Here is a 24,717-nt window from a genome sequence, read left to right on the forward strand (position 1 = left end):
TCGGGGAGAGGGGGGGGGGGGGGATTAGGGGGTGTGACCCTTCTGGGGAGATCATTTTTCCCATGGCTCTTTCGCTTTCCTGTAAAAGCCTGTGACCGTTTCATGCTGGGCTAGCTTCTCAAGGATATTTGTTGCAAACATCCCTGTAAGATAGAGATATTGACTCCCTCTGGGGCACAGGGAAGATGTGCTTTCCAACCTGTAGAATAAAAATAAAAATAATGCTTCTCTCTGGGGCAGAGGTTGAGCTGTTTTGCTGGCAGCCTCCTTATAAGAGCGGGGTTTCCTGGGTCTGGAGTCCCTCAGCGGTGCACCAACCCACTTGTGCGTACACCCGGCCCCAGCTCCATGGCCCCATGGTACTTGAGCGAGAAGGAGAACAAAGGCGAATGTAAACCTCATGCGGCCTGCTCCCCGAGAAGTCTCGTGTGTCTGCCAAGGTCTGTGGAACTGCAGCGGGATAGCATGTAGCTTGCAAGTAAGGTGAAACCTCACACCCTCAGCAGTGTTTAACCTCCTGGATCTGGGATAGGGGACAACAGGCCATGTCCTAGGGGTGGGGAGTGGGGTGCTCATCAAAGAGGATCAGAGACAGTGTTGAGAGACGGTCGGGGACCCCTTGAGAGCCGCGATCACCTGCAGAACATGTATTTCCATTGGCGGAAACACTACACGTCTGCTGTTTCCTTAGCACTGGTTCTCAGCCAAGAGCGAGATCACTCCCCAGTGGGCTTTTATTTTATCTTATTTTTAATACGTTTTTATTGATTTCAGAGAGGAAGGGAGAGGGAGAGAGTGATGGAAACATCAATGGTGAGAGAGAATCACTGATTGGCTGCCTCCTGCACGCCCCCTATTGGGGATCAAGCCGGTGACCATGTGCCTTGATTGGGAATTGAACCGTGACCTCCTGGTTCATAGGTTGATGCTCAACCACTGAGCCACGCCGGCCGGGCCCCCAGTGGGCGATAAGAAATGTGTAGGGAGGTGTTGGTTGTCAACATGATAGGGCAGCTGCAGGGAGCCTACTAACCTAGTGTCTGGGACCAGGTGTGCTAAATGGTGAAGACCCGACCTTCCCCACCACCATCAGCATCACCATTAAGACACCCTAGTCCCATGGTTGGCAAACTGCGGCTCACAAGCCACATGCGGCTCTTTGGCCCCTTGAGTGTGGCTCTTCCACAAAACACCACGGCCTGGGCGAGTCTATTTTGAAGAAGTGATGTTAGAAGAAGTTGAAGTTTAAAAAATTTGGCTCTCAAAAGAAATTTCAATCGTTGTACTGTTGATACTTGGCTCTGTTGACTAATGAGTTTGCCGACCACTGCCCTAGTCCGTGTGGAGAGCAGGCCTTTCACCAACAGCCACCTACCTGCCAGTTGTGAGGGATTTCCCAAAGGAGGCTGCCCCGGCGCTGAGACTGCAAGCTCACAGTGAAAAGTCCCGTGTGGATGCTCTTCCTCTTCAAAGGCCTTACACTGAGGTGCATTCCCTTTGTGGAGGTCATGACACCCCAAGCAGGGGTGGCGAGGGGAGAGGGAAAACCAGCCACTCGTACTCGGGTGGAGCTGGATGGGGTGGGACGCTCCCTGCCACTCCACCACGGATCTGAACAGGCTAACATGTTAGGCTCATCCATGATTCCTTATGTATTCTAAATGGAAAAAATATTCTCGACATGGACTAGAATCAGCTTCCATGACTGTGTGGAGAGTAGCCAAAGCGAACACATTTATTTCAATTGAACACTGGCTACATGCTTGGCACCGTGCTAGATACTGGAGAAATACAACGAGGAAAACAGACACACACAGCTCATTACAGCAGAGCATGTTAACCCAGACACAGGATCTGCTCTTGCATAAATGCTACTCGGGGAATTCAGTATCAATCATCCACAGAAAAGCCACCGAAGACGACCTTGGAATGTGCAGGCTCACGTTAGTAGGGCACTGATGTTTGCTCCTAGTGCCGTGTCCCTCTTGCAGGAATCACAGAGAAAATGAGGCAGCTCTCCATAGAGAGGCAGGAGGAGTGACTCCAAATGAGGATCTGAGATGTTCAAGAGTAGTCTGCCCCCGTGGGAGGGGAGGAGAGGTTTGCTCGTCACCCACACCAGTTTTTACACTCCCCCCCCCCCTTTTTAAATTGGTTCACAAGACAGAACAGGTTTCAAGTGTGCAACTCAAACATCATCTGCACACGGCATGGTGTGCCCATCACCCCAAGCAGTCTATCTCTCTCTACCTCACCCCCCCTTTGCCCATGTCCACCTACCCCACTCCCTGTCCCTCCGGCCTCTGCCCTCCCTTCTTGAGGGGGTGTGTGTGGGAGAGGCAGAGGGGGGCTAGGATACTTGGTGCAGCACAACGTCCACCGCTGAGCACAGTGATAGAGAGCCTCTCCCAGGGACCCCGGCAATTCTAGAATCCCATGATCCTTTGCTTTCTATTTCCACTTAATTGTGGATATTCATCACTGATCTTCCTTGGTATGAAAGGAATACTGGGAGCTCTTTCAACAGCATGTGCTGAGTGTGTGAGTGTGTCTTCCTCCCAGAAAAAAAAAACACAAAAAAAAACACAATTTTAAACCCAAATCCCTAGGACATATAATGGACTCCAGTAAAATGAGCAACATCCCTTTCAAATGAAAGTCCTGATTGTTAAAAGCGATATACACACATCAGACAAGCTGAAAGGAAACTTCATTTAGTCATTTCTCTTGACTCTATGGTGTCTTGGTAACTTGCCATTATATGCAGTGCTCTACACTGACATTTATGGTTATAAAGTGGGAAAACAGCAAAAAGTATGCACACAGGTCCCAAGGGTCAAACTGTTTATGTGTAAATCTGGAACTATAGACTAAAACCATTACAAACTGACAAAAGTGTTTGTGTGTCGGCGGGGGGCGGGGGGGGAGGGCGGGGTTAACAATGACCATGATTGCCTTTTTCTGATGAGCGGCTTCATCTGTAGTTTAAAAATAGCCAGGTACCTGCAAGAACAAGAAAATGCTCTAATGAGACAGAAAATGCAGTCGGCACCATTAGCACAAAGACTCAAAGATCAACATCTTCCAGCAAAAACGCTTCGTCCTCACTTTCTAATCAGCTGCCAGGAACGGCGAGCTCATGATGAAGGCTTCTCTGAACCAGACGCTTTGCCTCTTCCCTCGTCCCATTATGTTACCATAGTACCCAGTAGGTGCTTTCTCCGGGCCCCGCCCCCAAACAGCACCTCACTCCACGCTCACAGGAAAGAAAGTATGTGTGTGATATTTTCTTTGACACGTTCTGTGGTTCTGTGCGTTAGAGGTTAGCACCTGCAATTTATAGGTGGAGACTCTAAGACTTAAAGCAAACTGCATGCAGTACTGCCTTCTACTGAAGGAGGCGCTGTGTATGAATAATTGTCCCGTTTTAGCTTCTGAGGTTTCCTTAAACCAGCGGTCGCCAACCTTCGGGACCTCATGGACCATCAGCGGTCCTCGGACCACCGGTTGTTGACCGCTGGCCTCGGGCCCACGTGTGAGAAACAGCTAAGGAGACACTTCCTGACCATCTTTCTGCTTATTCTATTTTACTTTCTCACGTGGGAGAGGTTTCGAGTGCATATACCACATGGTAAGTTGCATCTTCTTTTTAAAATCACATTTTTTTAAAATCATCACATTTACAAGAACCGATAATCAAAACCCTTTCACATGCACAATAAAATGCAACAGCGGCACGCTTCCTCACAGTTCCACTCCTACCTGGCGGAAGAAGAGGAGGAGATTTTAATTACCATTCCGTTCCCTTTATTAGAGGGAACGGAATCGTAATTACTCAGCCGAACAACAAGCTAATAGACTAGAATCATAATGTAGCTTCCTGGAATGCACCACACCTATATTTTTAAATGATAGGTACTCTGGTAGGAATGCTACGTTAATAAGAATAATAAAATTCAAATATTAAACATAAATATATTTCTCACCTTTTTCCTATGAGAAAAAATCATCTTTAATATTTTACTTTCTTTTCTCTAGGTGAGGATGTTCAAGATCAAATATATGCTTATTACTTTCTTCTAAGAAGAACTATTTTTAAACTTTACTTTCTATTTAATCCAACTGCACAATTTCACGTATTTCTTTATATATGGTTTTCCACACAACTCAGCTATGTGACCTGGTCTGGAAAAAAAGGATACAGGCAGAGTGTGTGGTGTTCCACTAGATATAATCATCCTGTTAAGAGTGATAATCCTATCATTTCACTATATCTCTTCCCATGAAACTATGCTTAAAATGTCATAACTGTCATTCCTCCTTAAAACAGACATGAAATATCTGAACCAAATCCAAATATTACCAGTGATGAGTAGCTTCTAAACTACTGTGGGGAAATAAAATCGTTTTTCAAATAACTACTTTCCAAGCGTCTTTATGAGCGAGTCTGTCTGAGGGGAAGGGACCTCTCACCTGCTCTCCGGAGAGGCCGTCAGCCGTCGAGGTTGCTGGGAAGGGGGTGTCTCTGCTCTTCGTAGGCGGCAAAAGCAGAGGCCATGAGCTCCGACTGCACAGAGAGGGGCCTGGGGTTCTCGTTGGTGGAGAAAGCATTTGGAAACCTTTCAAGGTCAAGACCTCTTCCCTGAAAATACGCCTGAAGGGTTCTGAAAAACTGCACAGAAAACATGTTCCGATGCCATATATAAATTAAACACCCCAAAATACTCAACGACGAGTATTTCCCCTGAATTGATTGGGGAGCTCACCCAGGAGGCGGGAGGTGGGAACTCAGAGGTAGAAGCACAAGCTTTGGCCCCTTCTTCCCTCACCCGCCCCCGTTCCCCACTCTCATTCCCCACCCCGCCTCCTCTCTGGCATTTCAACCCCAAACAAGCTCACTGGCCATTCTTGGTGGAAATCCCTCGAGGAATAGCAATTCCTTAACAGCACCTGCCAGAGGGGCCTTGTAAACCATCTTTGAATAGCACGGTCAGAGATGACATTGAACTCCACGGCAACCAGAGCTTGGTGCCGCCTCTCTGTCTGAAAACAAGGCCCCGGTCACTGTCTTCTGAAATCACTTTTGTTCAGACACGGCCTTTCAGCTTTCCTCCAGGAAGTGGGTCACTACAGGGAAGCTGTGCAAGGCGGCTGTGATGGTTGTAGTTCCATATGGGTGTGTTTCACCTCGGTGTGCACAGACGCTTGCACAGGAATGCGCCCTGGGTGCCCACAGGAGCAGGTGTAGATGGGCTAGAGGAGCGACAGGAGGCCAGCTGCCAGGCCCGCAGGGCGCTGGCCTGGGCCCGGCCTCCTCCCCCGGGGCAGCCTCTGAGCACGGTGTTCGGCAGAGTTCAGCGCACACAGGTCCCGGGCACAGCGATCGCACCCAGCCCAGCAGGCCCCGTGCGTGCTTACCAGGTCTCGGTTTCGGGGGTTGCTGAGTGGCTTCCATGTCTCTTTGTTTCTCAGGGTGGCCCCCTCCACAGGCCCGAGGAGCAGCAGGGCAGCGGACAGCAGCAGGAACGCTCTGGGCATGGTGGACTGCGGCTGAGTGAGAGGAAGGATGAGGGGAAATGCAATGGTCACAACTGAGGGAGGGAGGGAGGGAGGGAGGGAGGGAGGGAGGGAGGGAGGGAGGCAGAGAGGGAAGGAAGGAAGGCGAGACAGAACAAATGTGGAATAAAAAGAGCCATTTTTTAAAAATATTTTTTTGATTTTTTTACAGAGAGGAAGGGAAAGAGAGTTAGAAACATCGATCAGCTGCCTCCTGCACACCCCCTACTGGGGATGTGCCCGCAACCAAAGCACATGCCCTTGACCGGAATCGAACCTGGGACCCTTGAGTCCGCAGGCCGACGCTCCATCCACTGAGCAAAACCGGTCAGGGCAACAGAGCCATTTTTAAAGGGAGACAAGGAAAAAGAAATAGCATCCTGGTCCACCTGAATTTTACAGCCCTCTTTTTCTCCAGATTCATTTGCAAATAAGAATTCCAAATCCAGTTGACTAGCTTAAGGGGGTCCACAAAAGTTAGAACATTACACAATGATAAGCAAAGTGATCATGAACACCACCTCCCAAGTCTGAGCAGACGGTTTTATCTTTTTAAAAAATGCACCTTGTTATCTCAAAAAAAAAAAAAAAAGTGAAATTCTTAAACAACAAACAAGCACCCCAAACCCATCTTACAAAACCTGAAACTGAGCAAAGCACTTGACACACACGGCTGAGGCAGGCTCACCCCACACCAGGGACGTAAAGCTGGTCTCCCACCCCGAGGTGGGCAGTGGGAACGAACCCCCGAGAAAGGGCTAAGGACGCTTACCGGGAGCCTGGCTCGCTGGCCCTGGTTGCTTGCGCCGCCTGCAGCCCACAGGGGAAGCCTGGCTCCTTATAACCCGGGTTGGCTGCGGGTGGGGGTCACTGACGTGAGCAAGGGGAGTTCAAACACAATGATTCCATTTTCATCCACAGCACAAACACCCTCGAGAACCCTTCTTCCAACTTCTTCAGGGATAAACAACTTGTCTTATAAATAGAACCACCACTGACCATTTTGCGTGGATGTTATAACACAAGGCACTTCCCAACAGCCAAGTGGCCCCTGCCTTTTATACCTTTAAGAGAAGATGGGTTATGCACAGCAGCTGGGAAGACGATGATGACTAGCCCACCTAATAGGATGCTCTTTGGCAGATATCAGCTTTTGAAATGGAGAGCATTTTTTTTTTTTTAAACAGAAAATTCTAGTGCAAGGGACAAAAATTGCTCTTTATGAACTACACCTCATATTCCTTCTGAGAATCTCAGGAATCTTTACAAGTTTTACACAGTGGCCTGGTTTCTCATAATACCCCCCTCAAAATAGACTACAAGATAGCACGTGTTGCATGGGGAAAAGGAAAATTACTGTACTTACAGCGCCGTCTTGCTGGATAAAGGTAATCATGGAGAAGGCGAGGGCTGAGACATTGGACATGATGGGCTAGGAAGCGGCCGGGTCCCTGTGAGGCAGGCCATCCCGGACAAGCTCTTTGCTGAGGAGGCTGGTGATCTGAGCTGAAAACCAGAGCTCCTGGCTATTTCTCATCTTGACCTTGGGCAAGTCTCTATGACCTTCACTTGTTTATTTCTTCGTTCAACAAATTTTTTATCGCACCGCCCAAGGCTTTGAGGATAAAGCGATAAGAATAATAAACACAGGTGCTGCCCTCATGCAACTAGCATGTTAGTGGGCGAGACAGACATGAACCAAATCATCCTTTAACAAAATACAAACGGCGATGATTTCTACGAAGAGGAACTGGGTGCTGTGCGAGGGCAGAACAGGGAGATCTGGTTCAGTCTCAAGGGTCAGGGAAGGCCGCGGTGAAGTGACCTGACATCTGGCAGCAGGCGTTACCTAGGCAACCGAGGGCGGACAGAGGGAGGAGAGCGTCAAACAAGGTGAACAGCTGCGCTAGACCCCGAGGCTGAAAGGAACATGGCCCGGGAAAGCAGCTGAACGGAAGTGCGGCCTGGCCAGGTGGCTCCATGGGTTGGAGTGTCCTCACCGAAAGGGTGGGTTCTATTCTCAGAAAGTGAGTGAGGAAGCGAGGAGCAGAGGGCATCCGGTGAGGCTGGGTTCAAGCCGGGGCTGAGAGGTGGGCAGGGTATGAATTTTCTGCTGCAGGCAGTGGTAAGCCATGGAAAGGTTTTCAGCATCCAAACGGCTTGATGAGACTTGCCTTTTCCAAAGGTCATTCTGGTTGCAGTGGGGGAGGGAGTTGAGGTAGAGAAGAGGGAGGCGGGGGACCAGGCAGGATGGGGTGTTAAACTGGATGAGGAGGCTAGCACGGATGCAGAGACGTGGGTGGATCGGAGAGAGAGAAGAAGGTGTTGCTAATGTCCTGGGCACTAGAGGAGGCAGAACTAAGAGGAAGAGTTTCAGAACCATCTGTAGGTCTCAGGATCAGTGAACTCGGCACCACGCACTGAGACAGCAAACACGGGCCTGGATGGGTGAAGGTCATGAGTTCCCTCCGGACCCACGTGTTGTATTTGAGGAGCCACGTGGGGATGGAGATACACAGTTGGATACACGGTCTGGAGCTCAGAGGGGAGGTCTGGGAAGGAAATGTCAATATGGGAGCTATTGGCATATAAATGGGTAAGATTTCTTCAGTAAAAATTAGAAAATGAGAAGAAAAGGTGGTGTAGGGCTTGAGCTTTGAGAAGTTTTAACAGGTCACAGCCACAGGTAGGAATCTCTATAAAGGAGGTAGAGGAAAACCAGGAGACTGACAGCAAGAGAAGACAGTGTGTCAAGAAGGGGCAGATGGAGTAGAATGAGGACGCGGAGGGTCCCTGGAGCCTTCCACTGCTGTGGTGGGTGGAGGTGAAGGTCAGATTAGAAGTGAGTGGATGGACAAGAGAGAGAGACAGCGAGTACATCAAGCTCCCGAGAATCTCAGCCGTGAAGAGACGGTGGGAGAGAGACGGCAGTGCTGGAGGGGAAGTGGGGTCCAGGGAAGGGGCTGTTGTCATTGTTTTTAAAGGGAGGGACTTGAGTTTAAAAGTCAGTGGTTAAGTGAGTAAATGAATATCCTGGAATCTCATTATATCCTCTGTCCTGAAAACTCCGGGGCTTTGAAGTTAAAACAACTAATAATATTGAAGTGTTAAGTTATTAATGAGATTATAGCCAAGTCACAACACTGAGAGTCCTTAGACAAGGCTCCCTCCTTACATTCTCAGTGAAAGGAGAAGAGGAAGAATCCTTTCCAAGTACAAAGCAGACCTCCTCGCCCTGGCTGGTGTTGCTCAGTGGTTACAGTGCCGGCCCGCGCACTGAAGGGTTGTGGGTTCAAGGACACCTACCTGGCTTGCCAAGTTCATTCCCCTGGCCAGGGCCAGGGCACATGTGGGAGGCAACCAACTGATGTGTCTTTCTCACATCGATGTTTCTCTCCCTCCCTCCCTCCCTCCCTCCCTCCCTCCCTCCCTCCCTCCCTCCCTCCCTCTTTTCCATCCTCTAAAAATCAGTGGAAAAATATCCTTGGATTATATATAAAAAAAAAAAAAAGACCTCCTCTTGTTCCTTCCTCCTCCTTCCTCCTTGGAATGGAAATACCAGGCAGCCACCACTGCTATGAGCGATGCATTGTGGGTGGAGAACTAATGAGACGAGAACTTGGGCTCTTGATGACTTCATGGAGTCCTGTCCTGGACTATTTCACTGGGTAAGGAACTGTGGTGAGGTTTCCTACTTCATGCAAATAAACCCTAACTAAACAGCCTGTGTAGGGAGATCAGTGCCTCTGAAACACAGGAGAGGAGGTGGGGAAAGTAGGTCAAACAGTCAAGAAGCTTTAACTCTCTATACCCTATAGAACACTCTAGAGGCCTGGTGCACAAGATTCGTGCACTCGGGGAAGGGGGGGTCCCCTCAGCCCGGCCTGTGCCCCCTTGCAGTCTGGGAGCCCTCGGGGGATGTCTGACGGCCTAGGCCTGCTCCTAAGCCGTTGTCGGACATCCTTAGCGCTGCCGCAGAGGTGGGAGAGGCTCTGCCATTGACGTTGTGCTCACCAGCTGTGAGCCCGGCTCAGGGCTTCTGGCTGAGCAGCGCTCCCCCTGTGGGAGCACACTGACCAGCAGGGGGCAGCTCCTGTGTTGAGCATCTGCCCCCTGGTGGTCAGTGCGCGTCATAGCAACCGGTTGTTCTGCTGTTCGGTCAATTTGCATATTACCCTTTTATTACATAGGAGGATGGGGGAAGATTAAGTTTTGGAAATAAGAGTAATAATACTCAATTGCTGTTTAAGAAAGATTAATGGGAATACAATATGCAGGATAGCAGGGAAGGGCTGAGACAAGGAGGAGAACATCCTTTTTGAAGTTGCTGTAAAACTGGGAATACTAGTAATAATGAGGTAAACTAGGGGGGAGCCAGGAATGCAGCAACAGGAGGGTGACCTTAAAGTGCTAGACTCTTTAGGTCTCAGGAACTAATTGGATGTAATGGGCAAGGGAGAAATGAACAAAATGAGTGGATTTTCAACTTGTATAATTGAGAGGATTTAATAGAAACTTGGGAACTAGGGGAGAGATTTTATAAAATTAAATCTCAACAGGGAGTTGGAACTAAGTTGGTCTAGTTTGGAGGAAACTGGAGGTTGGAGAGTTAAGAAGAAAGCACCCGTCATTTCTGCAGCACCTCCTCTGTGTCGGCTGCATTTGGTCCATGCTCGCCCTTAACCCTCAGCCCAGATGTGTATGACACTGGTGCCAGTCAGACTGGCGGGTGAGGACACAATCTCCATGAGGCTAAGAGTTTTGCCACCGACTCAGAGATATTCAAATATGGAACCCAGGGAGCAGTTCCGATTTGGTGAATCACCATCAGGAACATAACACTGAAGTCATTGAGCTGGAGACAATCTCCCAGGGAAAGTACAGAGAGAAAAAAGGGAGGCTGTGGGCAGATCATCAGAAACATCCCCCCCCCCGCCCCCCGCCAAGGCAAGAGGAGTATGGTCAGAAACCATTTTTGGCACCAAGAAGTGAACTAATATCATTATATACGTATTACCAGCCGTCAGTGGGAGAATTCTGCCTCTTGGACAATCTGGTTTTGAATTCTACCAGAGGCAAATTGCCTCATTTGCTCTGAGACTCTCTCCTGCCGTGTATTGTGGAGATAATGACCTCCCTCAGGGATTTGTACGGAGAGGAAATGAGGAGCTACGTGTGATGGTGTCTGGCACAGGCTCTGGAACAGCAGGTACTGACCGAGTGTGCGCAGGACAGAGCACAGGTGATGGGCGTCTGCACAGACCCACCCTGTGGTCTGCAGCGTGACTCACATCAATTGCTTATACTTTCTAGTTGTCCTATGACTTGTTGCTCTTCCTTCAAAATTGAATGGAAGCCTGTATTTCTGACGAAGGATTCCAGGTAGTTGTGTTTCGGAACCCCCAAATCTTATTCCATTATAGTCTCACTGGAACACCAAGTTCTCTTAAAAAAAAGTGTATTTAAAACTGTAAGACACGGCAGCAAGATGAAGATATGTACGTGTACCGTTCCTTAAAATACAGCGTGAGCCCTGGCATGCCCATGCAAATGCACGTGGGAAGCTACAAAGCAACCAATCTGGGAAGGACTGGAATCTACCTGGTTGGCACTGGTCACCTGAGATGTGGCAGGTGTATCACATCCCAGGCTCAGGCATTCCCATACCTGGAACCCCGGACCTGCTGTCAAGAAAGCGTGCTGGAGGGGTTCCTCCCGAGACGGTATTCTGGAGAGGGAACTGGTAAGAAATCTCTGCGCCACGCGTCCTTGTTCACCGAATTTATTGTCGAACATTCAGAACACCAGATGATGACAGATTGAAAAGAAGCACCAAAAATCACTACAAAGTAATACCTGAGTGGAGACAGACCAGAGACAAATATTCATCTATTCAACCCTCCACCATGATGTTTAAACACAGATTAAAAACATTCACAGCACTCTACAGAACACAGTACGTTGCATTTGATGAATGACAACCAGGTGATGTAACAATGTTAATTATGTACCGTCCCAGAAATACACAGAAAAGTACGCATACGTGTATTTATCACACCTTACATCATACAAAGCACTGGGAAAGATCATGCATGTTTCGATGGGAAGATCCGCAGGTGACCGGGCAAATTCCTTTGTACTTAAGTATTGTTACGATGCACTGCATTTTTCTGGATGAGAACAAAACAATCAATTTGCAAACAAATGATTACTGAGTCTCTCTTGGCATGACACAGTTTGTCCTCTACAAACTCTTTGCTACAAAAAGTGACGCAGGCCGACAGCCATGAGCTTCGTTACATACCCTTTGCCCAAACTGCTTCAACGCAACTGGACCGTGCTGTAAGGGAAGATATGTTTCCTTTCTACATGCTTTTAGAGAAAGCCATGTTTATGTCTTTGGGGGGAGGGAGTGGACATAAAATGGGAAGAACGAAATGTGCTTTGAGTTTATGTTCAAAATTAAAATGGAAAAATATACAACACAATCAGAGAGATGTGGGCATCTTTGAGCAGAGACCCTGAATGTCCTATGAATTAAATAATTTGTCTCAATAACTTATATCCATTATCTTAAATAAGCAATGTAGAAATGCAAGTCTTTACATTAAAGAACTAACAAAACTAAAATCAGTTCTCTCAAATAATTAGGAAGGAAAGAAACAGGAAAGTGTAAAATAACATTTAAAAATACACTACATGGATCTGAGATTACTTTAATTACTGAAATATCATTATTGGGTAAAATTACTTTATTTTACACACAAATACAAACCTCAGTAATCCGAGGAAAAATAAGTACAGGTCTTAGGGAAGAATCTGTCTTCGACAGAGTATTTATTTAAAAAGACAAAAAATTACATTTAAGATTAAGTTTTCCATGTGTAATAAGCTCACAAGTACCACCACCTTCTCCTAAAAAACTATTTTCATAAACTTCCACCAAATGTTGATTTCTATGCCTATAAAGCAGGGGTCCTCAAACTGTTTAAACAGGGGGCCAGTTCACTGTCCCTCAGACCGTTGGAGGGCCGGACTATAGTTTAAAAAAAACTATGAACACATTCCTATGCACACTGCACATATCTTATTTTGAAGTAAAAAAACAAAAGGGCAAAAACACCCGCATGTGGCCCGCGGGCCGTAGTTTGAGGACGCCTGCTTTAAAGTATAAGCTAATTTTAATCTGAAATGCGAACTCCAGGAATTAAGAGCGGCCTCTAGAGCAACAGTTCTGACATACAAAGGGGAACACTGGGCAGCTTTTACTTGGAACTTTTAGTTCACCGGCCTCACAGGAAAGGAGCGGGCCGTCCGAGAAGATGATAAAACGCACAGTCACAACACTGCGGGGCGGCCCTCCGTCGTGTTAAGGCACAGTCTGTTTTATCCCTAACGACTACAAGTTCAAGTCACAGTGATAATATGCATTCCATTTTGGTCTGGTTTCTCATGGGTACATTGCTACATTTAGTTATTCCTAAGTTTAAGAAACCATCTTACAATCACTTTAAAATAATACAGTCAAGTCACTTTTATATTTAAAAACAAAAGTAAATACACAATACAATTTCCTAATGTACATACACTAAAAAGTGGAGTTCCCCCCTCCATTGTGGAGGAAGAGAAGGTTATTTCTACCAATGTCCCAACAAATATACCTTTGATTATGTGGAAAGCATGGTTATGTTAAATACAGGCATCTCTACTTAGAATAAGATTATTCAACACAAGGGACAGCTCATTCCAAATAACAATGTTCACTTGATGTTTAGGGCCTGTACGTCATCTTTTTACTAATATCCGCACGAGGTCGAAGTCCCCACGAGGTTACTAGGTAATCCCCAGCTGCCTCCTCACTGCCGAGGCTTCTTGTGTGAATGGCATCAACATTATCAGTGACGTTAAACTACAGAAAATGCTGTCCTGTGAGGGGCTAAAATTCCCCTTGAGAATTCACATGGGGAGAAGTTAAAGAATCTTAACCGGGTAAACATAACAGCTCTTGAGTGTGTCATATTTCTACTTATCTAAAGAGTACAACCCTGGCCCAATGTTAACACGTCAGCATTAACGGCTTGGTTTTTAATAATATTTTCCTTTAAGATATGCATTTTAAAATATGTGTTCCATTGTACTAGGTTGGAGTCAAGTGGATAATTTTCTCCTGTAAAATACGGGCCTGTGACAAAGGGATTGAATGGAAATACAAAGAAAACAAATTCTATAAACTTTCATTACGTAAGTGAGAGACACCTGTCCTAAAAATGATCGGCACAACGAAATGAGACGTTCTACATCACATAGCGAATCTACAGTAAGACCACTTCCAGCGCGTACTTCAATTCATTCCTGAAAAATCATTACTGGGTAAACTAATTGTTACCCCCAGTATCAGAGAGCATTATTCCAGAAATTAGATGAAATAGAACACAACTATGCTATATGCTTTCTGTATTTTCAAACACAAATTCGCGTATGGAGTATAAGTTTTGAGGATTTACATATTTAATATAAGTCCTAAATGAAAAATACAGAAAAGATTATTTTTGCTTTAATCCCAATATGCTAAGAAAAGTTCATTGGCACAAATATCTGGAGGTATTTTACATTTTCCATTAGCTTTGGTGGCAAAGTGTGTTTTGCTAGCCAGATGAATACAGTTATATTTTCCAATGTAGAGGGTGATACTAAAAAACATTCAAATGTGTCTTTTTCCTTAAAAAGGGATGTAAAAAGTCCAATCTGAAACAAAACCAGTGAAACATGAAATATAAAATATGCCTATCATTTAGGCTTCTGAACAGTTAATAGTTAAATTCTTTGTTTATAAATCTTTTACTAGTAACATTACTATACAAATACTAAAAACCAAGATAACATTAAAAGAAAAAAACAGCATACGAACTTTGGAAAAAAGGCTACTTTTAGACTTCCTAAACTAAGATTAGGATTCAAATATGCAAACAAATTTACACTCAACTAATCAAAATACAACAACAGTTTTCCTATAAGTGTTCAAAGTTACAATGTACAGAATCAGTGCAGAAAAATTCTGACTCATCTATATCAACTTCTATACGAAATCATCAGAAATTAACTGGTTACTTGGTATTTCAAAATAGTCATTTTTTGGAAGCATAACACACCAAATGCTTTTAAGTCAGTAATGTACTTGATTTAAAAATTTTCAGCCATTGGCAATGTAATCAAGATGTAGCTTAGAATATCACCTAACATTGGAAGCATGTTACCAGTTCAGGTGTACTGTTATACAGGGGTAGTCAAGAGTCGGTTTTTACAGTTGTAAGTATGTGAAGCACAGTTTACTCTTACATTATTATTTATTACTAGAGGCCCAGTGCATGATTGAATCATGCACGTGTAGGGTCCCCTACACGCTTTCGCTTTCGATCACGGGGGAGCTGGGTGCCTGTCCGCTGGTGCACCAGGCCTTTCAGAAGCCTCCGGCGCACGGCGGAGTCTTCTGAAAGGCCTGGTGCCTGAGCGGAAAGGCATCTAGCTCCCCCGCTTTTGCTTTCGATCACGGGGGAGCTGGGTGCCTGTCCGCTGGTGCCTGAGCGGAAAGGCATCCAGCTGCCACGCTTTTGCTTTTGATCGCTGGTGCCGGAGCAGACAGGCACACAGCTCCCCCACTTTTGATGGTCCGCTGCCACTGAGGGGGGTTACCCTGCTGTTGAGAGGCACAGCTGGGTGTCCGCGCAGGCCCCCTCAGCGGCCGTGGATCCATGCCTCTCAATGGCCGGATAGGCCACCCCGAGTCCCGCCCCCCAGCCTCCCGCCGCCCAATCGTGGGCGTAGCGGACTGATGGTAATTTACATGTTACTCTATTATTAGATAGGATTGTTCTCCATACGAACAACTGTAAGCCTACTTTTTGCCCTTGCCTGTATTTATACTGTTAATGAAATAGCCGTCTATTCTATGTCCAAATTTTGTTCCATTCTTAAAACTAAGTTATTAATATACGACATTCAGTCTTCTGTATTCATCATCTATTCTCAATAACAGTGAACTCTGGAGCATTTGTAGCAACTTATTCGGAGTGCTGGCCTGGCTTTTCTTTCCTATCATCCTTTCCTTATTAACAATGAAGAACGTGGGCAGCTCACAGACTTCCTATTTCCTTGGGTTGCTGAAGAATGATGCGTAACGTCTATATATATAAAAGCCTCATATGCAAAGTGTCCCCTTGGGAGTTTGACCAACTGGGAGTTCGATCGCTTGCTATGATGTGTGCTGACCACCAGGGGGCAGCATGGATCGAAGGAAGACCCCAGCCAGCAGCGGGAAGGGAGGCCCGGGCTAGCAGCCGGCAGCCGGCAGCCGCTAAGGACCCTATGTGCACGAATTTCATGCACTGGGCCTCTAGTGTATAAATAAAAGCTCATTAAAGAATTTGAGATGTCCTTTATTTAACAAGACTGGGATAACATTTAGCTCCCAGTTGTCTTAATATTCTGTAAAATTATCTTCTACATCTATTTACCAAAGTTTGGTGTCAGGGTCTATTTTCATAATTCGAAGAGGCTTTTGTGGCTTCCTTTATCCTGGGGAGTGCCATGCTCTCCAAATTGATCCCCCGCCCAGCTTCACAAGGCACCTTATTTCCTATGATATACAAGGTCACAAATCTACAGCACTGATGAGGAAAAGCAGCCAACAAATGCCTAGTCATAGGAGGTCCCGACGCATTTAAAAAATTTTCCCAACCGGTTTTAATTTACTAAAATTGCAAATGCCATGATATGAAGTTTGTGCACTCAACCTCACAATAGAGCAAGACATTACACTAATTTAGATGCAATATCGAAGATGAAAATATAGGCCAAGTATATCATCTGGGATTCAAGAATCAACAGCCTTCGTTTGTCTCATCATCTCTGTGTTCCCCCCATTTTCCCCACAGCTTTCGGGAACTGGACTGAAAGCTGAGTTTTACCTCCTTTTAGTTCTCTTGACCAGCTTCTGTAAGAAGTGCTAATGAGCAGTGAGGAGAAATAATAAACTACCCGATCAGTGGAAACTCTGAAGAGTTAAGTATAGAACTAGACAATGAACACACCAGATAATACACCTCCTCTAAGTACTGCCTGTGTGAGCGATACGATCATCAACAACACTTTCTAGGCCTACTATTGTTCTTGCTTTTTCCTTACTGTATAGTCACGTAGATATCATAGTGTAGTCCAATCAAGAAAAGGTTTCCATTATATATCTAAATTTATCTGACCAAAATATGAAAAAAAAAAAAGGATGGACTGATACAATTGATATATACTGAAGAGACTAAAAAAAAAACAAAAAAACAAAAAAACCCCCACAATGTTAACCAGGCACAAATGATTTTTTCTACGACCACTATTTTAAATATTTTCATTCTGATGGAAAAGAGTTAGCAGAACTTAATTTCTGGCATGAAAAAGATTCAGGAAAAAAGAGCTTTCATGATTTCTCTGGTGGCATCAGCTCTAGACTGTTAAGAGCAGTCACGCCCAAGGAGGCTTAGACACACAGAGTGCTGAGTGGTTTTCCTGCCTGTCTCCATGTGCCCAGTTATCAACAGGCCCAGGGTGATTTTTATAAGCAAAACCTTCCTCAAAACTCAGCAAGTTCCCAATACAAAGGCTGTAACGTCAGAGCCCGGAAGTTTGGTGAAGTAGATGGTCCCTGACTACCAACAGGCCATCTCATCTTCAGTAGCATCACTGAGGAAGCTGTGCGTTGGGCCAGCTGAGAACATGGCTGCAAGCACGATAGAAACAACGTGCGACCAACACAGAAACACTTCCCTTCACTCAGTGACAGAACCGCGTGCTGCGCACCGCAGAGCTACCGTCTCACCTCTGGTGGGCGTTTGGGTTCAAAGTGCATTAAGACTTGGTGAAGACCCTGTCAAAATGTAAAAAAAAACTTTTTTGAAAATGTGCATATATTGATGCATATAATGGCTAAAGACCCAACCAACTGCTGTTTCTAAAATGTTTAATTAGAATCCTTTTTGTTGTTCTAAAATGAAATATCTTGTTGGAATAAGTAAGACTTTAAGACTTGATAACTACACTCACATGAAAATGCTTTAGTGAGCATCAGTTGTACCTTGTCTGCCTCATTAAAAAGCTAAGGTAGCCCAGCTGTGGTGGCTCAATGGACTGAGCATCCATCGTCCCATGGACCAAGAGGTTCTGGATTTGATTCCTGGTCAGGGCACATGCCTGGGTTGTGGGCTCAATCCCCAGTAGGATGCATGCAGGAGGCAGCCAATCAATGATTCTCTCTCAATATTGATGCTTCTATCTCTCTCCCCCTCTCTCTTCCTCTCTGAAATCAATAAAATATATTTTTTAAAAAGCTAATGTACTATTCACAAACAAGAAATATAAGCTTGCTACATTTTATTCATGAGCAGTACTGATTAAACTAGGAGACCCCAGATCAACAAAGACCCAATGGTTATGGCTGTCAATGGAGGATTCACATTCATGAATTTTCTAAAGTTCTTTCTGAATATAAGCCCAACTTCAAGTCCAGAAACAGTTAAATAACACATTTAATCTGTAACCTGAAGTACAACTACATCCATGAAAAAATAAAAGATATCACGGGTATAAAAGTTATGAGAATATGTATAGCTAAACATAGGCAGATGTGTCCTTATTTAAATACTAGTGGCCCGGTGCATGAAATTCGTGCACATTAAAAGGGAATTAATTAGAGGAAATATTTTAATATTGCTATTTGCCCTTTCTCTATAATAGGCTTCTTTTGGCTTCAGACGTACGTTGTGACAATAGTTGGTCTTCAGACATATTCTGTCGTCAACGAAGGCCTGGGGAGGGATGGTTGGAATCAAGCTCCCTCCTCCCTACTGTCAGGGTCAGGAGTGGGGGGGAGGGTGAGCCAGTGGGGGCAGGGCTGGTGGGGGAAGGGGCCTACTGGGGCTTTCCTTCCCACAGCTGTCAGAAGCTGGCCCCACCCCCGAGGCTGCCACTGCTTGCCATCTATGTGGCGCCGTCCCCACTCCGCCACCGGTTGCCTCCCTCTGCGGGCAAAAGGCATAGGGTGCCATCGCGTGGCTGGCCTGGGCCTCCCTCTGTGGGGAGATAAGCTGCAGGCCCTGCCCACCCACCAATGTCGCTGGCTAGTGGCCTGGGCCTCTCTCTGTGGGGCGATGGATCACGGGCCCCCAGATCAATGCCCCACAGAGGGAGGCCCTCCCCACCCGGCCTGGGCTCACCATTGATCCCCGCCCACACGGAGGCCCTGCCCGCCCTGTTGGGGCTCTGGGATCAATGGCAGAGCAGAGGAAGGCCTTTCCCACCAGGCCTGGGCTCTGCCATTAATCCCCGCCCATAGAGAGGCCCTGCCCACCAGGCCTGGGCTCTGCGATCAATCACCGCCGCAGGGAGGCCCTGCCCGCCCTGCCAGGGCTCTGGGATCAATGCTGCACAGAGGGAGGCCCCGCCCACCCGGGTGGGGCTCTGCGATGGGCCCTCCCAGCCTTGGCTGCTTGCCTCGTCCTTCGCAGCCATGGCTTTGTCCGGCAGGTCTCCCAGTGTGATTAGCATATCACCCTTTTATCAGCATAGATATACGTGGCAGGCCCTGGGACAAGCGTATAATCTACGAAACTCTCTTTCCTTCCGGGTGCGGCACACACGTGCACTCGGTGTTTTATCCCTTTGGCTACTTCTCTCTGGTAAGAGCCTGGCACGTCTGCCACGTCGACCATGAGGTTATCACCTCCCTTCAGTGGAATCCGTAAGAGCAAATACGACTTCGGAGCACTAGGCATGAAGTTGAGAAAGATAACAAGGGGATCAACCAAACGTGTAGGTCTCAGAAAAGACAGCAAGACCCTCGTTAACTGATGCCAAAAGGGCAAGGACCTGAGGAACCACGGCGAAGAGAAGGGGGGACCCTGTTCAGGCGGGAACGTGGGGGGAACCCTCCACAGGCAGTAGCAGCTGAGAGGCTGTAAGGGGTCCAGATGCAACGGCAGATAAGCCGGACTCCGGAACATTCCTGGGCTCTGAGAGGGACGCCAGTTCACGGGTGCAGCGTGGAGTCACTGAGACCTAAGGACTCGAGAGGTGTTAGGCATTTACAGCAGATCCATCTAAAGGAAGGACTATCGGCCAGGCACACCTCCGCCCGAGTTCAGGCTTTCTTAAGGCAAAGACACCTAGCTCCATTTCCTCCCTCCTGCGCTTCTGGCTACAAGCGAGCTGAAGTCTGAAATGAAGTAGAAATATTATTCTCTCATCTGTCAAACAGTAATCACCTTGGCAAATCAATATTCCACCTGTTAAATCTTTCAGGTATACTATTTATACTTATGCTGTTAATGGGGTCACAGTTTTTTACTCCATTAATATTATAATTGTATGCATCAAATGTGGTTCTGCACTTGATCATGCTAACTCCCCCACCCCGCGCCCAGGTAGTCAAAAACTGTGCAAACCTCGAGTTTTTTCTGACCACTGAAATTTAGTTCTTTTAACACTCCTTCTTGACCTGAGGCACTTTGGGCAACCATGGTCAATGGCTAAACTGGTAAATCAAGTGGTATAGATTGAACACAGACCTGCTATCGTGTCCTCACATTCACTAAGAAAAAAAACTAAGACCTGCATTTTGGAAAGTCACAAGAAAATCTCGTTACGTTTTGAGTTTGAATCACGTTTCCATCCATCAGTGTTGCACTGGTTTCTAAGAAAACGTGCCTCCTTAGGATAAAAAGGTGTATTTCCACAGACGTAAGAAAAAAAGTAAAGATCTGTGCTGTTCGCCGTAGCTGCTGAAAACTGACCAGAGACTCTCCGTGGCCACTTCATTTTTGAGAAACCACACAGCTGCGAATTTCATCCATCTTTTAGGACTTCTCTCACAATAGAGTACTGTGGCAAATACAAAGTAACCCACTTCTCCGAAGGAAGTTTGACAAAATGAGCAGAATGCGCCACCTTTTCCGAGTGTTCAGCAGACGATCCCGACCTGCGTGGCCAGTCGGACCAGCTGATGCGCACACAGCCCCACAGGCCGCGTCCACCCTGTCCTTTCACGAATTAAAAACCAGCGACCAGTTCACAGACGCCACACCACAAAACAAAACCACGCTCCCATGACGCCCCCAGGCATTACAACACTAATCTCCTGTTCCCAGTGTTGTAAACACAGACGCGTCTTCTCCCAAGGGTCTTGTCCACGTTGACGGGTCTGCGCGGTCCCTCTGACCACTGAGCCCAAGGGCAAAGGTCATGCTTATCGCTGCCCACGTCCTCCCTCACATGAAGTTGCACAAGGCGTGGAGTGCGAGCGGGATGAAGACAAAGCAGGGGACCCTGTACGGGTGTGTGGACCCAAAAGCAATCACACCGACAGCCAGGGGAAGCGGGAACTGGGAAGCCGTCTTCAACAACTTACTGTGAAGAGAGAGAAACACATCACGTAACGTACACTCGGAGCAAACACAAAGCATGCTGGTCATGGGTGCAGTTCTGAGAACGTGTTCTCAGTGCTTTCAGATGAAGCAGTTTTTCATATGATGAATTCAACTGTCCGTAATTTTAAAAATGATCCATCCAAGCCGTATTGTGGTTAGAAAAAAGAAAAAAATATTTCCATAAAGTAACTAGTTTTGTTTCATCTTTTAAGTTTTAACAAAAGAAAAATACTAGCTGGACTTTTATTCAGCAATTCTACTTCTAGAAATCTATCCTAACAACAATAATCAATAATATTTACTAAGACTCAGCTACTGAAATATTAAACCCTACTTAAAATAGCAAAAAAACCCACCAAATAAAAAAGGAACCGTCCTCAATTCGTAAGAGGAGCATATAAGACAAGACACTAAATATTTTTAAAAGGAAAATGCTGCTAGTCCCTGACTTACGATGGTTAGGGTTACAATTTTTTGATTTGTCGATGGTGCGAAAGCAATATGCACTCAACAGAAATTATAATTAGAATTCTGATCTTTTCCTGACTGGCAGTCGGTGGTAAAAAGCCCTCTTGTGATGCTGGGCATCAGCAGGGAGCCACAGTTCCCAGTCCACCACCAATATTCTCTGGGGTAGTATTAAGTGCATTTTCCACTGATGGTTTTTTCAATTTGTGCTGAGCTGGCTTATCACAACGTAACCCCATCATGAGTGAGGGAAGCATCTGTACAAGCAGTGTCTGTTCTATCAGGAAAGACCTTTAACTTTGCAAACAGAGAGACTGAGGATAAGAGGGGTAAGAAACTTGCCTAAGGACACAGAGCTATTCGATAGCAGAGCCAAGACGAAACCTCAGGCCCGCCTGATTCTAGAATACCTGCCAGAATCAACAGAAAAGGCTCTGAGAGCAAACAACCAGCCAATGAAAAGTCAAGTTTTACTACGGAGTTTTAAACATAAACAGACCCAAGTAGACTAATGGTACAATGAACCTCATGTATCCAGTTTCAACAATTATCAAGTCATGGCCAAAGTTACTTTACCTATATTACTATCCACTTCCACGCCCATATTTTTTGGAAACAAATCTTAGACATCATATCTTTTAAGGGTTAATTTTTTAAAGAAAAAAAACATTATTATATCTTAATAAGTTAAACCCATAATTAAGAGAACAAATATAATATACTCTCATATAAACTATATTTGCATTTATACCATAATTACTATTACATAGAAATAGTCAAAGTATTAGGAAGAGCATGCTTCAGACTTTATAAAAGAAAGGGTGATGAAGCCAGGAATAGATGTGAGAAAAAGGAAGATTAAACAACCATACCTTGATTTTATTGAAACATTGTAAGTATTTCCAAGAATTGTCATAGTTGGAATAAGGATAAATGCCAAAGGTTTACATGGATCAGGATTAAGTTTAAAGTAATACCTATATCGAAGAGAAAAAAAATAAAACATTAATCAACAAGGCACACCTGAGCATCTCACATGATCAGAGTCAATCAACCTCAAAAAATTTCAAAACATTCCAGTAACAATAGAGGCACCAGAGAGCTCTAGGCAGCTCATGAAATCTTGGATAAATAATTTTTGCTCTAGATCATCTTCATACCTAAGTTTTATATGGAGAATTATGTTCAGAAACTACTATAGGAGATAAAAAAATATTCATTATGAACACAATTCCTTTTTATAAGTATATGCCTGAAAGTTCATATAAAAATTTTATAAAACAAATGACTGGTTTTTATTGATTTCTGAGAGGAAGGAAGAGGGAGAGAGAGATAGAAACATTTATTAAGGCTGCTTAAAAAGAAAGATGAAAGAAAGGTTTATATAAAGTAATTGTTCCTTATCTTTTTAAAATTCAAATTCTTATCTCTTGCATTTATCTGTAGCCTTTCAGAATCATAAATTTGTGCTCCTTCAATAACTCTCCCCAAATATGTGAACAAAAATCTGATCTTTGACTAAAAGGAAGGACGAAGGAAGGAGGTTAACATCTGGCAACCTGTGATTTAATTTATCACACTTATTTTGTTTCTATCAATTAAAAAACAGTATTTCCAGTATTTAGATAATCTAAAAGCTTTATATAATTTCTGAAAACTATATTGAGTAGAGGTTCAATGATTACTTAGATAGGTAGCCTATTTTTCTGAAACAATTTATCAATAACTAAATATTCTAGAAATATCTTAGAGCACATTTCAGATTCTTATTGACCTAGGACACTTATCAAGGTAGCAAAGCAAATGTTGGTTTTCATTAGTAAGACAGCTGATCATTTATTTTAGTTCAATGTTTGGGCCATGTTAGAAAAATACACACTTCTTTCATTATTTCTAGTATTTTTAAATGGAAGGATTTTTCTTCCCCCCAAATTTAAGAAAACATGAAACTGACCATGGATTGAAAAATACATCGAGCACTAGCCGTATGAGTACCTTAAAGCCAGCAAGCAAAGCACATTTTCCCATGCCTGCATCAAAGAAGGTGAAAGGTGGCCATTTCCTCTTTGGGGGACAGGTTTTGGGGAAGTTTATTTCCCCCCAGTTTGTATTCTCACGGGAAGGGGGAAATGTGGCTGTACTGAAAGTAAGTTCCGTGGCTCGCCAGCCTCCGGCCCCTGCGGGTCCCATGTTTGAGCCCATCCATGACGGTCAGGGAGCAGCACACACCTCAAGTTCTTGAGCCAGTAGACGAGCGAGGGCACGCACAGCAGCACGACCCAGGCCAGCAGCGTGGCCACGGTGGTGTGCATGCGCAGGCTGTCCTCCGCCTCGCCCGCCGACAGGCGGGGCGGGTGAGCCGCCGCCTCCTTGTGCTGGTTGCATCTCTTGTCACTCCTCCGAGAGTGTTTCGGGTTCTGTAGAGCAACCAGGTAAAAACTTCAAGATGTTAAGTAAAATTTAAGCTTACTTCATGGAGAATCATATTCAATGACTCAACAGCTAAATAAATAAATGCATCTATCACCAAATGGATATAAAATACTGAAATTACCTCATTGTAAAGAGGTTATCAAGTGATAAAACTTTTATTCCTTTGACTTGCCATTTCCACTGTTGAGAATATATTTTCTAAGTAATTACTTAAAATGAAATTTAAGCCCTAACCGTTTGGCTCAGTGGATAGAGCGTCGGCCTGTGGGCTGAAGGGTCCTGGGTTCGATTCTGGTCAAGGGCATGTACCTTGGTTGCGGGCACGTCCCCAGTGGGGGGTGTGCAGGAGGCAGCTGATCAATGTTGCTCTCTCATCGATGTTTCTAACTCTCTATCCCTCTCCCTTTCTCTCTGTAAAAAATCAATAAATTTTTTTTTTAAAATGAAATTTAAAATATAGTTTGTAATAACAAAATGATACTGACAAATTAAATTAAACTTAGAGAATCCAACTCTATTTTAATATTCATTAGGTTCACTTTTTAAAAAACATTTTTATTGATTTCTGAGTGGAAGGGAGAGAGAGGGAGAGATAGAAACATCAATGATGTGAGAATCATTGATTGGCTGCCTTCTGCATGTCCCCCAGTGGGGACTGAGCCTGCCACCTGGGCATGTGCCCTGACCAGGAATAGAACCGTGACCTCCTGATTCATAGGTCAATGCTCAACCTCTGAGCCACACCAGTTGGGCCATTAGGTTCACTTTTTATAAAATTACTTAAATTTATAAA

At 45.2% G+C, this 24,717-nt stretch overlaps 2 protein-coding genes across 2 annotated transcripts in view; both read right to left on the reverse strand.

Moving 5' to 3' along the window:
- Nucleotides 1-2,779: 2,779 nt before the first annotated feature.
- LOC307106643 (uncharacterized protein C2orf66) lies at nucleotides 2,780-5,547 on the reverse strand. The gene is made up of 3 exons (XM_079783263.1): nucleotides 5,419-5,547; nucleotides 4,474-4,672; nucleotides 2,780-3,003 (listed from the first exon to the last, which is right to left on the reverse strand). Exons 1-2 carry the CDS (start codon nucleotides 5,536-5,538, stop codon nucleotides 4,493-4,495), a joined length of 300 nt encoding a protein of 99 aa, XP_079639389.1. The 5' UTR covers nucleotides 5,539-5,547; the 3' UTR covers nucleotides 2,780-3,003; nucleotides 4,474-4,492.
- Nucleotides 5,548-11,295: 5,748 nt separating this feature from the next.
- PGAP1 (post-GPI attachment to proteins inositol deacylase 1) overlaps nucleotides 11,296-24,717 on the reverse strand; it is a 55,929-nt gene continuing 42,507 nt past the window's right edge. Inside the window, exons 25-27 of the mRNA XM_079782304.1 lie at nucleotides 23,721-23,908; nucleotides 22,364-22,468; nucleotides 11,296-21,003 (exon numbers count right to left, since the gene is read on the reverse strand). Coding sequence (XP_079638430.1) covers nucleotides 20,865-21,003; nucleotides 22,364-22,468; nucleotides 23,721-23,908 — 432 coding nt within the window. The 3' untranslated portion in view covers nucleotides 11,296-20,864. The remainder of the gene's footprint in view (nucleotides 21,004-22,363; nucleotides 22,469-23,720; nucleotides 23,909-24,717) is intronic.

The sequence above is a fragment of the Cnephaeus nilssonii genome, assembly GCF_951640355.1.
Source record: "Cnephaeus nilssonii genome assembly, chromosome: 10".
Taxonomy (NCBI): Eukaryota; Metazoa; Chordata; class Mammalia; order Chiroptera; family Vespertilionidae; genus Cnephaeus; species Cnephaeus nilssonii.

Coding starts and splice junctions, on each gene's coding strand:
- LOC307106643 (XM_079783263.1), bottom strand. CDS start 5,538: ATGCCCAGAGCGTTCCTGCTGCTGTCCGCTGCCCTGCTGCTCCTCGGG. Junction 4,673..5,418: donor ACCCCCGAAACCGAGACCTG/GTAAGCACGCAC, acceptor TTTTCTGTGCAG/TTTTTCAGAACCCTTCAGGC.